At 41.5% G+C, this 14,662-nt stretch overlaps 2 protein-coding genes across 4 annotated transcripts in view; one reads left to right on the top strand and one right to left on the bottom strand.

Moving 5' to 3' along the window:
* Positions 1-2,727, top strand: part of ITSN1 (intersectin 1) — a 91,524-nt gene extending 88,797 nt beyond the window's left edge. For all 3 annotated transcript variants that reach the window (XM_081908719.1, XM_081908717.1, XM_081908718.1), the window contains exon 39: positions 464-2,727. In XM_081908719.1, the coding sequence (XP_081764845.1) occupies positions 464-612 (149 nt within the window). In that variant the 3' untranslated portion in view covers positions 613-2,727. The remainder of the gene's footprint in view (positions 1-463) is intronic.
* A 3,914-nt stretch (positions 2,728-6,641) lies between these two features.
* ATP5PO (ATP synthase peripheral stalk subunit OSCP) lies at positions 6,642-13,232 on the bottom strand. The gene is made up of 7 exons (XM_081908805.1): positions 13,098-13,232; positions 10,792-10,842; positions 9,708-9,818; positions 9,358-9,487; positions 9,044-9,156; positions 7,868-7,954; positions 6,642-6,833 (listed from the first exon to the last, which is right to left on the bottom strand). Exons 1-7 carry the CDS (start codon positions 13,125-13,127, stop codon positions 6,720-6,722), a joined length of 636 nt encoding a protein of 211 aa, XP_081764931.1. The 5' UTR covers positions 13,128-13,232; the 3' UTR covers positions 6,642-6,719.
* Between the last annotated feature and the right edge of the window lie 1,430 nt (positions 13,233-14,662).

Raw genomic sequence — 14,662 nt, 5'->3', positions numbered from 1 at the left:
GTCTGTAACCTGAGGCGTATGTAACCTGAAACGTATGTAACCTGAAGCGTATGTAACCCGAGATACCACTGTACATGATTGTTTCCTGCTCAGTTTTTTGCTCTGGCCTGCACGTAGCAGAGGAACTCCCCATCTCCTGTTTCCATCCCTTTTTCTATCAATATTCATTTTCTTGTTCCTGTTGCCTCTATCCTCACTGACTGCTTCAATTAATTGTTTAGTTTGAAGGTTTTGCTGCAGGTTTATGTCCCCTGCCCCTTCTTCTCTAGCACTAGAACACCAGTGAAATGAAACTGAAAATCTCCACTGACAGATTATAAAACTGCTGCATGCGTAGCAAGATTTTCTGCTTCTGTTTTTGGTTTGCTCATGCCGTTTCTGAATTAACATCTTGCCAGAGGTGGTTCTTCATGGGAGCAGGGAATATGTAATTTCTAACCATTATGTATGTTTTCTGTTTCAGACTTTTTAGGCCGAACAGAAATCCGAGTAGCAGACATTAAGAAGGACCAGGGCTCAAAGGGACCAGTGACAAAGTGTCTTCTCTTGCATGAAGTTCCAACAGGAGAGATAGTTGTCCGACTGGATCTGCAGCTGTTCGATGAACCTTAAAAAAGGAAGACGCTTCTTCTAACCTGAAAACACTGCAATAGGCGCCTACAAAATCTGTCTAGGAATCCTCAGACCTTTTATATGAAACAAAATACTTATCAATGCCACACAACTCTTTGTAGCCGGATAATCCTTGCAGAAAATTGAATTCCAAGTTTGTGAGGAAAATGTAACTTTGGGGGATTTTTTGTTTGTTTTATTTTCTGTGGAACTTCTGCTGTAGCTTTCAGGATTTCTAGAAAAACAGAGCTGTAGCCCGTGCTAAAACACTGCACATTTTTCTGGGTACTGCAGTATGTGGTGTCAACAAGAGAGGGTGGCACTGACATGTCTTTGCAGACTTTCTGTAAATTACCCCTGGAAATGTTGTGCCTATTGCCCCACAGAGTGGTGTATAAACATAATGTGAATATATTTATATAGTAAATACCTATGACATGAATGAATTCTTGCCATGTAAGATATTTGGGTTTCTTTTAAGAAATTTATGGTGATCTTTGAATCTGTTTTTGAAAAATAAAAGGGGTGGGGGAGAAGAAGAAAAGACTATTCCAAGTTGAAATTTAAATGGCAGTTGCCCATAATCTGGAAGGCTCTCAATGAGTGGAAGGTTGGTTTTTCCAAGTATTTATTAGGAAGCAGCAAATATTAGGTGGATTCCCAGTCAAGGGACCAGGAATTCAAAGCGTACCCCCTGTTTAGGAAGAATATAAATGGGACCTGATCCCTGCTGCTTCCCATTGGGGTGTCTTGCACCCAAATGGAGTACTGTGTATCCACACATCAATGCTTTTTGTGGTTACATTTCAATGGGGTTGTAAATAATTGTAGACCAAGGTTTGGCAGAGTCGTTCTGTGTGTTCTACTGTACCATTTAAACGTGATTAAACTGCTGCTCAATTGCGCAAAGGCAGTGACAAGAAAACAGCTGCTCTAGCTCAGGAAAGCTGAGGCTAGCAGCAGTCAGAAGGGACTTAATTTATTGAAAATAGTACTGTGCCTAAATAAATTTGACACCATGGTTTTGAAATCAGGGTGGTAGCATACTGTAGCTCAACGAAGTGTTAACTGCAAAAGTGGTTCACTAAAAAAATTTCAGTTTCAACATTGGGTGTCACAAGTTTTTGCAAAGGGATTTATTGCTATGTTGCAGATGTAAGGATTCACTCTCACAGTGACCCACATAGGACAACCTTGATTCAGCAAAGTTATTCAAACAAGAGAAGGATGTTCTTGAGAACTTTGCTGAACTAGGGACAATGTTAGTGGTGGAATTTTGCGAGTGAGTTCATTTCAGCACCAGGCACATTCATTCTTTGTGTTTCCAGTTCTTCAGTTTGTTACCCAAGGATCATGCAAAAATGGGTATTTTTGTAAGGACTTTAAGAATGGGAGGTGTTGACTGTTCTGTTAGCATGTCAATGTTCTTGTGAAACGTGTTGGCTTTACTGTTCTTTGCATGTTGTTTTTGGTATCAGTTTCCATGTTTCCTGTGGAGATGGTGTTCTCTAGCACAGCAAAATTTTATGATTTCCATTAGGAAATTAGGATAGCTTTATACTTGATAGGTAGCTAAGGTCTGGTGATAAGTGTAAACTGTGCTTGAAAGTGTCTGTGTACTATTATTTCCAAGGAGACCACTGTATTATTTTCAGCAATTATTTTTTAAAAAATCCTGTATGTTGGAGGGACGAAAAAGTTTACATTTCATACTTTTAAGAATCGCTTTATTATTTATTTATTGAAGATAGTGTAGAATTTTGTATCAGAAATGACATACTTATGTATTTTTTGGAACAGAGAAACACACTTTAGTTAGAAACTTTCAAATGACCAAGTTTTAGAGGAAGTTTAACTTAACAGGCATGCAATTGTTTACCACTGACTGGTTGAAAACACAATTAAAAAAAAAACTTTTAAGTTTCTATTTTTCAATGTTGGTACAAAAATGTTTCAATTAAAACTATGTAAATAGAACTAAACCCATGATTTCCTTTTTCCATATCAAAACATTTTATGAAATATAATGTATATGAAAATAACACATTGTTGTGGTAGAGGAAAAAAGGTACAAATCCTTTAGTGGCAGAAAAATATTAAATGTCATCGTTCTAACCTTCTTTGGCTGGGCTAATTTTACTCAGAGTTGTAATAAAGATGAGTGTTACTGTATTTTTATAGATACAAAAATAATCATAATGTGGGAAGAATCCTATCATTAAGACTGTGAAAAAATGCGGGACAATACTCCCTGAGGTGAACATGAATTACACTGGGCAACAATTTTTTTACTTTTTGAATGTTGTCTAGATTTCTACAACTGATTTAGGGTATTTTTGCACTGCTGAATCAGGAAATGGCATCCGTTTCTCTCCATCAGGTCAGGTTTACTGTAAACTGAATGGTGGGCATTGATAAAGGTAAGTACACATAAATTGCATGTTGCGTCACCATTTTTCAAACTTCAGGGCTTGAACTTCCGTTTCTTGGAACTCCTGGAATGCTCAGCGGCAGGGAGGTCTCTCTTCAGAGTCCAACAGTAGTCAGCCATCATGGCTCCGTCGCAGCAACCCTGATACCTGGTCTCCATCTCTTTCATGTCCTGATGGAATCTCTCCCCCTGCTCATCACTCATTGAACCCAGGTTCTCAGGAAATCGGTCCATATGTGAAAATAGGTAGTGCATCTTGACGCTCATGTTGCAGCCCAGGTTTCTGAAAGCAGTCAGCATGTTGTTGACAAGTTCTGCGTAGTTTCTGGCCTTATTGTTGCCAAGAAAGTTCTTCACTACCAGAACAAATGCCTTCCACGCTTCCAGTTCCACTTCGTTCATTGACTTTCCGAGCTCTGGATCTCTGATGAGCTGACGGATCCGAGGACCGTCAAAGATGCCAGCTTTCAACTTCTCCATGGTCAATCCTGGAAAAGCCTGGCACAAGTAAGTGAAGCAGTCACCATCCTTGTCCAGAGTCTTGGTGAACTGCTTGATTAAGCCGAGCTTGATGTGCAGCGGTGGGAAGAGTATTCTGTCTCTGTCCACCAGAGGGTCGTTGATGACGTTCCTTTCTTTGCAAGGCATAAATTCCTCCCGCACAGGCCAGTCCTTCTTCATGTAATGCTGAGCACGGTCCCTACTATCCCAAATGCACAGAAAACATGGGTACTTGGTGAAGCCAGACTGTTGTCCCAACAAAAAGTTCACCATCTTCAGGTCAACACAAACTCCTTATGCTGATCATAACCAACTTTCTCCAGCACATACTTCACCGCTTCATAGTTCTCCTTCAGTGTACTCAAGTGAGCCAGGGGTATAGAGGCAAACTGGTTGCCGTTGTGTAGCAGAACACATTTCAGTGATCGCTTGCTGCTGTCAATGAACAGTCTCCAATCTTTGGGTTCGTACTGTGGCACTCCAAGCTTGAGCAGAAGCTGCGCAATATCTGCACAGTACACCAAGTCCTTCTCTTCCGAGAAAACGGAGGTACTCTTGATGCGTTGCGGAAGAAGCTGATGCGAGCACTGTCAGAGAGGAGGTTTTTTTCCTTCAATCTGGATGCCAACAGGTCGGCAGAGTCCTTTGACAAGCTGAGGTCGCGAACTAGATCATTCAACTCCTTTTGTGAAAATGGATGTGGAGCATCATCTTCAAGAACCACTACTTCTTCTTCATGTCCTTCAACACTGGAGGCATCTTTGTCACTAATGTCAGGAAGTTCTCCGAAGATAGGCAGTGGAATTTAATCACAATGAGCTACAGGACGACGGGCTGATTGAAGATCAGGATACTTTGTGGGGCGGCTGCCCCATTAACTTAGTTTTGATCCCCCAACTTTATGCTTTGCTGCACCAATTTATGGAAGATTTTGAGGTTTTATGACTTCAAACTGATCCCTTTTCGACATAATCACCCAGAACTATAGGACCTGAATACTTCTTGTCATTAAAATAATCATTTCCAATCAAAACAATTATTCGACATGGCATTTTACCCCCCCACCAACTTCTTCTAAAATGCTCCACACAAGCGTACATGAGAACAAAAACGTAAAAAAATGACATGTGGCCATAGCTCAAAAACTTGACCTGATTCAGCAAAACCAATGTGATTTTTGGATTCAGCGCATCAGATTCGTCCTAAATCAACTGAAAAAACGCAGACAAATTTGTTGTTGACCAGTGTTATCTGTCTTTGGAGAAGCTGGGGGACTCGAAGAGGAAGAAAGGGATTGCCTATATAACAACCCTGATAGTATATTCTAGGGGTGGGGAATTTGTGGCCTTCCAGACGTTATCTCAGGAGTGAAGAATCTACGGTCCTCTGGGTGGTGTTGGACTGCAAGTCCTATCTTATCTGACCATTTGCCATGCTGGCTGGGGCTGTTGGGAATTCTAGTCCAATTCCCAGCAGCCTCAGCCAGCATGACAAACGGTCAGATAAGATAGGACTTGTAGTCCAACACCACCCAGAGGACTGTAGATTTTTCACCCCTGAGATAATTGTTTTGCCAAGCTCCTTTCAAAACCGCTCTTGCCATTTTTTAACTGCAAAAGAAAATATTAATTCCAGGTTTAAAAGGAAAACAGAAGCGTTAGGGAATTAAGCACTTAAGAGTAATAGACATACAGAAAAATTTTCTGACAGTAAGAGCTGTTAAACCATGGAAAAGTCTCCCTCGGGAGGTGGTGGACTCTCCTTCCTTGGAGGTTTTTAAGCAGAGGTTGGATGGCCATCTGTCATGGTTGCTTCAGCTGAGATTCCTGCATTGCAGGGGGCTGGACTAGATGACCCTTCCAGCTCTAAGATTCTACAACCTTGGAAAGACAAATCGTAGATCCAGTCTTGACCCCAGTTTTTGTAATATTCTGCAGAACTCTTAACTTCAGCCTATTAACAGTAATTCCAGTCACTCTACACAGATCTCAGCACCCTTAAAAAATTACGTTCCACAAACATGGGTCCTTATCAGTCTGCATAAATAAGGTTCCAATATAAAATCACAGAACTGTAGAGCTGGAAGGGACACCCAGGGTCATCTAGTCCAACCCCCTGCAATGAAGGAATCTCAGCTAAAGCATCCATGGCAGATGACCATCCAACCTCTGCTTAAAAACCTCCAAGGAAGGAGAGTCCACCACCTTCTGAGGGAGACTCTTCCGCTGCTGAACAGAAAGGTCTTCCTCATGTTTAGTTTAAAGATCTTTTCTTGCGACTTTAAGCCATTGGTGCGGGTCCTACCCTCTGGAGTAGGTTAAAAGAAGCTTCCTGTATCTTTCATGTGACAGTCCTTGATATATTTGAAGATGGCTATCATATCTCCTCTCAGTCGCCTCTTTTCCAGGCTAAACAAACCCAGTTCCCTCAAGGCTTGGTTTCCATACCTTTGATCATTTTGGTTGCCCTCCTCTGCACACATTCCAGCTTATCAATATCCTTCTTAAATTGTGGCACCCAGGACTTGACACAGGACTCCAGGTGTAGTCTGACCGAGGCAGAATAGAACGGTACTATTACTTCCCTTCATCTGGACACTAGCCTTCCAATAGGAGGTTATGCCATGTCAATATCGTTAAGCTGTGTAATCTGCATGCAAATTATTACCCCTGGCACTGCATTTATATTTGAACAGATGAATGGCCAGCAACAGAGTCCATTTAGTGCTTTAACATTAATGAGTAAAAATAAGGTCACGTAAGCCATTCCTTTGGAAAGATTCCACACGTAACGTTCATAATCAAATATTTGTTTAATCATTCAAAAGTGCCATTTTAAAAGTATGCTGGACCATAAGAGCATCAGTCAGTTTCAGGGGGAGTCGATCACTCACAAACATTTGTCAAAACCAAGAAAGAAATTTCAATATGATTGCAACTGCCAATTTTGCAGTCACTAGCACTTAATAGCAAACCTATGATAAAGGAATAATTCTTGCAAAAAGGTACTGAGATGGTGACTTAAAGGCAAAGGAACACTAAATATTGATCCATTTCAAACTACCAAATCCAAACACTGAAGCACCAACAACAACTGCTTAAGGAGAACCATTTTTATTGTTTTCATCATACAGCTGACTAGGTTTTTTGCAGGAGGAGGAAGCATCTCAAGAAGTTTAGACAGTCTCTCTCATGATCTTGCTTAGTTTCTGAATCTTGGTCTTTGTCGACATGTCAACGAATTTCTCTCCAATGCTGACAACCATTCCACCCAAGATTGTTGGGTCAGTCTAGGGGGGAAACAAAGATTCCTAATTAGAATTCCCTAGTAAGAATAATGGGCTACATGATAACATAAAAGACTACAATGCTTGGGTTTAGATCTTGACAAATCAATCGTGTTAGACATATGTTCAAGTTCCTTTGCAAAGAAGTATTTTTGTAGGCTGCTTGGGCCAAAACTCATTATGTTTGGCTAAGGAACGGTTCTTATCCTGCACAAGACAGGATAATATAATGGTTTTTTTTACTGATACCTCTGTTGTCAATGTTTAAGTTTTCAGAGATCAGAAGAAATAATACGATTACGATTAGCGCTACATTAGATTCCACCCTATGGCTCTTATGCCTCTTTGTCCCTATGGGTTTTTTGGGGGGCGGGGGGGGGGTAGATTTGCTTGTTGCTTCCAATTGAATTGGCTATTCTAAGTCTAAAGCAATTGAACAGCCAACAGACCAAAGGAAGACATTTCTTTGGGCGCCTGTTTGAAACCAGTGGCTACAGCAAGCCAGCAGCCTTGATTCAGGGCCAAGTCCCTATGGTTTATGAGAGCAATGGGGAAGCTCCAGCCATCAGGCCAAATTTGGTCCATGAAGCTCTTTCCTCAAGTCATGCCCATCTGCTCCACACATAATAAGTGATGGCCGATGTGGGGCAGATAAAGAGATGTGGCTGGATCTGCTGTACATCAAAGCTCCCTGTAGGGAACTCAGCCGTACAGGTATTCCCTGCAGAAGACACAGTAGAATAATGGTCAGGTGACCGAGAGGTTAGTTAGCCCGCCTGCCAATGTTGACATAAGAGAGTGGGAACAGAGTGATTTGACCTGCCAAGTCATAAAGATACCTCATCCCTGGGCTTATGATAAGCTTGGACAGCTAGGCTGCCCAATACGCATTATCCACATCTGGAAGAGGATGTATTTTCCTTTAAGGGAAGCTTTCCATGGCCGATGGGGAAGTTCTTATAGATTGTTGAGATGGCCCTTCTTAGTCACTTTTAATTTATTAGAGAGTGTTCTGTTTTACATAGCTGTAACCATACCTTTATCTCCAGTTTCAGTATTTCTCCTTTAGCTAAGAAGCCATTCAAAGCTGCCTTCAACTCCGTAAGATTAGCTTCATCCAAGGGCTTAACGTATTGAGACAAAAACAGAAAGCTTCAGAAAGTCAACAAGCAATGATGTAACAGAAAGATAAACAATCAGTCCCCATGACTGACATACAATATAATAAGGTTGTGGCATTTTTCTGCTTGGAAACAGAAAGTGGCAGCATTCTTGCTTGGCTTAGTAAATAGCAATTGGATATTTTACACAAGTTAACTGAAATTCACTTTTTAGGAGTCAAAATGTCTGCAATATGTGTTTTAATCTGTGACATCTTCTGAGTAAAAAAGGTTTTAAGATGTACCATGCACTCACAATGTTTTCAGTATAGGGTCTGGAGTAACATTAAAGTTAGGCTGCAGTATGGTTTTGTTTTTGTTTTTAAACTTGGCTAAGAGATTTTCACAAATCCCAATGCTACAAGCGAGGCAAAAAATAAGAGGACTTCTTCCCTTGTCTCATTTTGTGGCCCTCTCCACTGCAGAGAACAAGAGTGGAAAACTAGGAAAGCTCTAAGGAATGGAGTGGCAGAATTGTTTAGAGGATCTAGAACGCTAGAAAATGTTGAAAAAAATGCTGAAAACAGGAGTACTAATTAATGACTAATCCAAGTGTTATATAGCGTTGTCCTCGGTTATTACCAAAAAAGCAAGATGTTGGTCCTGTCTCAGAATATGAACATTTTGCCACCTAAAATTAAGAGAGCATATAAAGTGAACAGGAAAAACTGTTGGCTAGCTATTTGTAGAGATGAATTTAAGAATACTTGGCTGGGCTAAAGTCAGAAGAGGAACAAGTGCTTGCAACAGTTCAATGTGACATGAATATTGAAGTTCCAATAACCCTTTTGCAGACATATGTTAAGTGCTAGTAAACAAAGTACCATTCATTTTGCAAATATAACCCTTCCCCAACTTCTTTACACTATAGGTCAGACTGTGGTCCTGTAGGTGATGCTAAGACTACAAGCTCCATCTTCCTGGTCAATGAGAAGGATGAAAGTAGTACTCCAAAACATCTGGAGAACATCAGGCTCGGGAAGGTGGCTTTAGACTAAGAAACCCTGAAGACCGCAAAACCTCTAAATGAAGTTTTGCACGCCATTTGCTTACCTGAGCAGTGGTTACGGAGCATAAAACTTCTCCGCGGAATGCACTCATAATCTTAGCAAATGCAGAAATTACACCTGGCGTGTTTTTCAAGCGACCATTTTCAGCAAGCAAATCTTGGGGAAAGATTGAGCAGGTGTTACATTATGTACATTCAAACTGTACTAAAAGTGTAATGAAACAGTGCCAAATGACAAAGAAAATCTCCTTCCAATTTAAACTGTGTTTACAATATTACAGTCCTATTATTCGAAGCCCATTTGTGAAACTCAACCCACTTTACTGTGTTCATCCACAGAGAGACTGCTACTACTTACTGATAAAGTTGACAGTGACAGGTGACATTTTCTCTTTAGCTAAAATGTCATTCACGGTCTTCTGCTTTACTGCACTCTTTACGTGAGGATTCATGACAACGATAGATAATTTAGGGTCCTTCAGAAGTGTCTGGATTTGGAACAAGAAAAGCATCTCTTGGTCAAAATCATATTTGCTTCTAGTCAAAGCAACATAACTATAATGCAACATAAAGGTATTTAAGTTGCCCTTTTAACTTAATATAACAAATCACGGAGAAAAGCATAAATAAAAAAAGGACTTGCATCAGCATCTGCAGTGGAAATGGATGCTAAGTGGTGTGCAATAGGACGATATAAAATCACATTACCAGAACTCGAGTCAGCTCTTTCTCAACCTGGTCCAACTTCTTCTGCTTAGAAGCAGCAGAGTAGAGCGCAGTGGCATATCGACCTTCCAGCCCAAATACTTGAATTGGTGGCTTCAGAGGAAAAAAATACAAGGTATAAAAATTAATGCACAAGACAAAACTGTCTATTTCAATTTATTCTCAACGATCCATTGCCTAGGAAGCATACTCATTCCTCAATGGGCCCTTTTTGTGGGGAGTGGGGTTCTCCCTTAAATTAATTTCAATTTTTTTTGTGAGTATTTCTGTCAACTTCTGAGTTCTCCCAGGGATGGCAATACTTTCCTCTTGTACATCAGTGGTGCTTTGTAAAGATTGGCATAAAGATTGTGTAAAGATTGTCATAAGGATTGGCACCCCACCCTGCCAGCACTGCTAATAGAGGGAGTGATAGATGTAATGCCAGAATTTTTTTAAAAAAACAAACAAAACAAAATTCCCATGGTCCATTGCTGTGTTTTAACAAAATAAAAATGCATACTTAGGAACTCTTAATATTAAGGCATAACTAATTTGTGTTAAGTATTTGCCAATTTGTACTCTTGCTTAAGGGCATAAGAGAAATCCAGCAGATGAAACCAAGATTCATCCAAACCCCTAGCCTTCCCAGGAATCCCAGAAACTGACAGGTGCTAGCTGATCCACGGGAAATTGGTCAGTAAGACAGTGCAGAGGCATAAGATGGTTCATTAAACACACTACATAGCAGCTGCAGCCACAGACCCTGAGAGCTGATTTTCAATTGTGACTGGCCACATTATAAAGCTTGCATCTATCATATTGAGGTTAGATTCTACATGATTGCTAGCTATAAATATGGACATTGACACTAGTTTAAGTGGCACACAAGGCCCTGCATTCTGCAATCTAGATATATTTATCTAGAACCCTGATCTTTAATTGGAAGTAAATCACCCTAACTGCAATTGAGCCTCTTTCCTGGTAAACATTTTCAGGTTCTTATCAGGTTGCTCCTGTACACTTGCCACCTGCAACTTGGTGCAATTAATCTGCACAGTTTTGTAAAATAAATAAATAAACTTACCTGTACCAGTTTTGATGCTGGCCTGATTAGGGAGGTGCTGAAGTGGCGCACCTACAGTAAGAAAAAGTTGTCATTTACATTATATTATTTTAAAAACTAGTGAAATCCAACATTAGTCATAAATGGATTTTTTTAATTTAAATTGGATTTTTAAAAGAAAATGCTTTTGGAGGAAAAATCTTTCTAAATATAGTTTTCTATTTAAGTTACATTATAGTCAAAAGGCTATTCATCAGGAAATAAGGATTTGTTTTAAGTTTTTCATGTGTGGTGAAACTCCTAAGGTCTTTTTTTTTAAAACTATTTAACCACATGAGTTAATAAACATGGATACATTGCTATAATGTTATTGTTTTAGTTAAATAAATTGTTTAAATTGTTATTAAGGAAATTATTATTTTTCTCCTTCCAATAATGAACTGTACAGCAGAAAAGTTGTCCAAATATAAACAGTTAACTTATTAAACCTCACAATAATTTCATAATTATCTGTTTAGGTATTTCTAATAGTGCAGTATAACCAAATCAGTAATTTTTGATGTAAATGTAAAAACTCTTGAAAATTTATTATTCCAAAATGAAACCTTCATCTGGTTGTAAATATTAAGATTATACCAGCAAGAATGTCTTTCTGTAAAAAAATGATTTAAATCAAGGCTTACTGACTAGTGATTTAAATTGATTTGATTTAAATCAAATCCACCCTGCTCCTTCCCAAGCGTTTCTTGTGTTGCTTTCATCTTTTGGTAGGCAAGAAACCACACCAGAACCCTATGCTTACCGTATTTTTCGTCCTATAGGGCGCACCGGCCCATAGGACGCACCTCGTTTTTTTGGGGGGGGGGGAAATGAATAAAAAAAAATTATTTCCCCCCCAGCCGCAGCTGCCGCCCCAAGCCTTGCAGACACTCGCCCGAAGCACGGGGAGCCCTCCGGAGGGCTCCCTGTGCTTTGGGCAACAGGCTGCCACTTGCAGACACTCGCCGGGGCTGCAGACTGCTGCCCGCAAGCCTTGTGAGCCCGCGGGAACTCACGCCGGGCTTGCAAGGCTTGTGGATAGCTTCCTGAAGCCTGGAGAGCGAGAGGGGTCGGTGCGCACCGATGCCTCTCGCTCTCCAGGCTTCAGCGAAAGCCTGCATTCGCCCCATAGGACGCACACACATTTCCCTTTCAGTTTTGGAGGGGAAAAAGTGCGTCCTATGGGGCGAAAAATACGGTATCTACCATGAACTACAGAGGAGAGGTCAGGGCTGGGGCAAGATCCAAGGAGGCAAACCAAACAGGACCAACGGGCCACAGGTCAGTATGGCAGCACATCTCTTTTATGGAGACGGTCCCAGCATCTCCAGTTGGGCTGGGAGAGACCCCTACCCAAAACCCTGGTCAAAGCCAGTCCTGAAAGAAGTCTTGAAAGTCCTACTACATTGGCTCCCAGTATGTTTCTGAGCACAATTCAAAGTGTTGGCCTTTAAAGCCCTAAACGGCCTCGGTCCAGTATACCTGAAGGAGCATCTCCACCTCCATCGTTCTGCCCGGACACTGAGGTCCAGCTCTGAGGGCCTTCTGGCGGTTCCCTCCCTGCAAGAAGGTTAAAGGGAACCAGGCAGAGGGCCTTCTCGGTAGTGGCTCCTGCCCTGTGGAACACCCTCCTACCAGATGTCAAGGAAATAAACAACTATCTGACATTTATAAGGCATCTGAAGGCAGCCCTGTTTAGGGAAGTTTTTTTAATGATTTATGTTTTAATGTATTTTTAATCTCCTGTTGGAAGCCCCCCAGAATGGCTGGGGAAACCCAGCCAAATGAGTGGGGTGTAAGTAATAAATTAGTAGTAGTAGTACTCTAGATCAGGCACCCCCAAACTCGGCCCTCCTGATGTTTTGGGACTACAATTCCCATCATCCCTGACCACTGGTCCTGTTAACTAGGGATAATGGGAGTTGTAGTCCCAAAACATCTGGAGGGCCAAGTTTGGGGATGCATGCTCTAGATAGGCCAATGGTTTGACTCAAGAGTCAGGCCCCTTACTAGGTTTCAGTGGCAGGAGGACGCAGCAGAGGAGCCTGGCTTGCTGAGCTTCCTTCCTTATCTCTGGCATCAAGGGAAGCCCAGGCTGCAGACAGCAGCCCCGGAAACCCTCCAAGTCCTCTTGGGGCCACTTGGGTTTAAGACTTTCCCCTCTCCTCCTCTTCCTCCTTCTCCCAAAGCCTCCAGGCTTCAGTCTCGGAAGCCAAGTGAAGCATCCTCAGGTAAGAGACCTGCCCCCAGCAGAACCCCCTCTTCCTTCCCAAGGCTTCGTTGCTCACCTTCTGAGCCAACCCTGCTGCAGCAGCCATCTTCTCCTCCTGTAGGTCAAGCCGGGCCCTTCCCCGTCCTCGAGACGAGAGGAGCGCAGGCGCAAGGTCTCGGCTCCGGGCACGCAGGCGCAAGGCTTTCTGGGAATCGTAGTTTCTGCAGAACTAGCCACCCGAGTGGGCGGGGCGGAAAGAGGCAAGGCGGAAAACCGTAAGTTTGCGTGGAGGGCGGCACGTGCGAGCTTGGGATGCGAGAAGGAACATTATTTTTTTCTTGGGATCGTAAGGTTTCGGGGAATGCAGCTTCATGTTCCGAGTACTGTGTCCTGCTTTGCAAAGCGCCGAGAGAAGAAAGTGTGCTTAAAGGAAGCAAGGCAAACGTTTTGTGTGTTTTTTAATGCATAAGCGTAATTTACACCTTGAAGTTTTTAATGACTGATATTTTAATGTATTTTTATTCTTTTGTTGGAAGCCACCCAGTCAGATGGGCGGGGTATAAATAATAATAATAATGATGATGATGATGATGATGATGATGATGATAATTAGCTACCCTGAATTTATTACGTGCCTTTTTTGAAGCGGAGCTTAATGCTTATTACGCATGAAGGCATACACGTTGCGGTCGTACTTAATATTAGCACGCTCGTTTCTCAAACGTGTTGTAAGTTTTCATTTAGTTTATCAGGTGACTGGTAAGATCCTCTCTGTGTTGCCAACCTAGTTTCTTTTAACCATTATTTTTCTCACTGGTGTGACTCCTGTTTTCAGCAAATAATAGCTTTTTGCTTGCCAAAACTGCCAGGCCCCTTTTTTCATCTAAGTTATGGCACCTGTTTTCCAGTCCTAAAGCTTAAATCTTCCTGGACCTGAGTGAAAGCATGTTGTAGAGTGTTATATCGCTTGTCAGAGTAACATCTTGTCTACACATGCATCAGAATCAAGTGGCAATGCGGTTGAAAAATATTGAGTGGATGGCATAATGGACTCAAAGCCAAGATGGTCTGTAAGTGATTCTAATTTCACAAAATGCTTAAATTTGGTTTAATCCTTTTAAAAGTGCCTTTCCCTGTCCTGGATCAATACCTATACAGTGGTACCTCGGGTTAAGTACTTAATTCATTCTGGAGGTCCATACTTAACCTGAAACTGTTCTTAACCTGAAGCACCACTTTAGCTAATGGGGCTGCCCCCTGCGCAATTTCTGTTCTCATCCTGAAGCAAAGTTCTTAACCTGAAGCACTATTTCTGGGTTAACGGAGTCTGTAACCTGAAACGTATGTAACCTGAAGCGTATGTAACCCGAAGTACCACTGTAGTTCAAACCACTTTTTTTAGTACTGTTTTCTGTAAACTTCATGATCTCTCTCACACACATGCACAACCAAGTTGCTTTGTTAAGAATGTCGTATTGTGGTGTCAGTAACTCCTAAATTGGAATTCCTAAACCTATATGATTCCTTCTCCATAGTGAATGATGTTATGATTATACAAGCAGTTACCTACTGAAAGCTATAGTGAGTGGAGGGGTTGTAGTAGGGGTTGGAAAATGATTCTCCCTTCCTTTGTGTGACCAT

The sequence above is a fragment of the Podarcis melisellensis genome, assembly GCF_964234715.1.
Source record: "Podarcis melisellensis genome assembly, chromosome: 4".
Lineage (NCBI taxonomy): Eukaryota > Metazoa > Chordata > Lepidosauria > Squamata > Lacertidae > Podarcis > Podarcis melisellensis.
Note: the sequence above shows the minus strand (reverse complement) of the source record. Positions and strands in the feature narration are given on the sequence as shown.

Coding starts and splice junctions, on each gene's coding strand:
- ATP5PO (XM_081908805.1), bottom strand. CDS start 13,127: ATGGCTGCTGCAGCAGGGTTGGCTCAGAAG. Junction 9,488..9,707: donor AAGAGCTGACTCGAGTTCTG/GTAATGTGATTT, acceptor TTCCAAATCCAG/ACACTTCTGAAGGACCCTAA. Junction 9,157..9,357: donor TGTCACTGTCAACTTTATCA/GTAAGTAGTAGC, acceptor TCTTTCCCCAAG/ATTTGCTTGCTGAAAATGGT.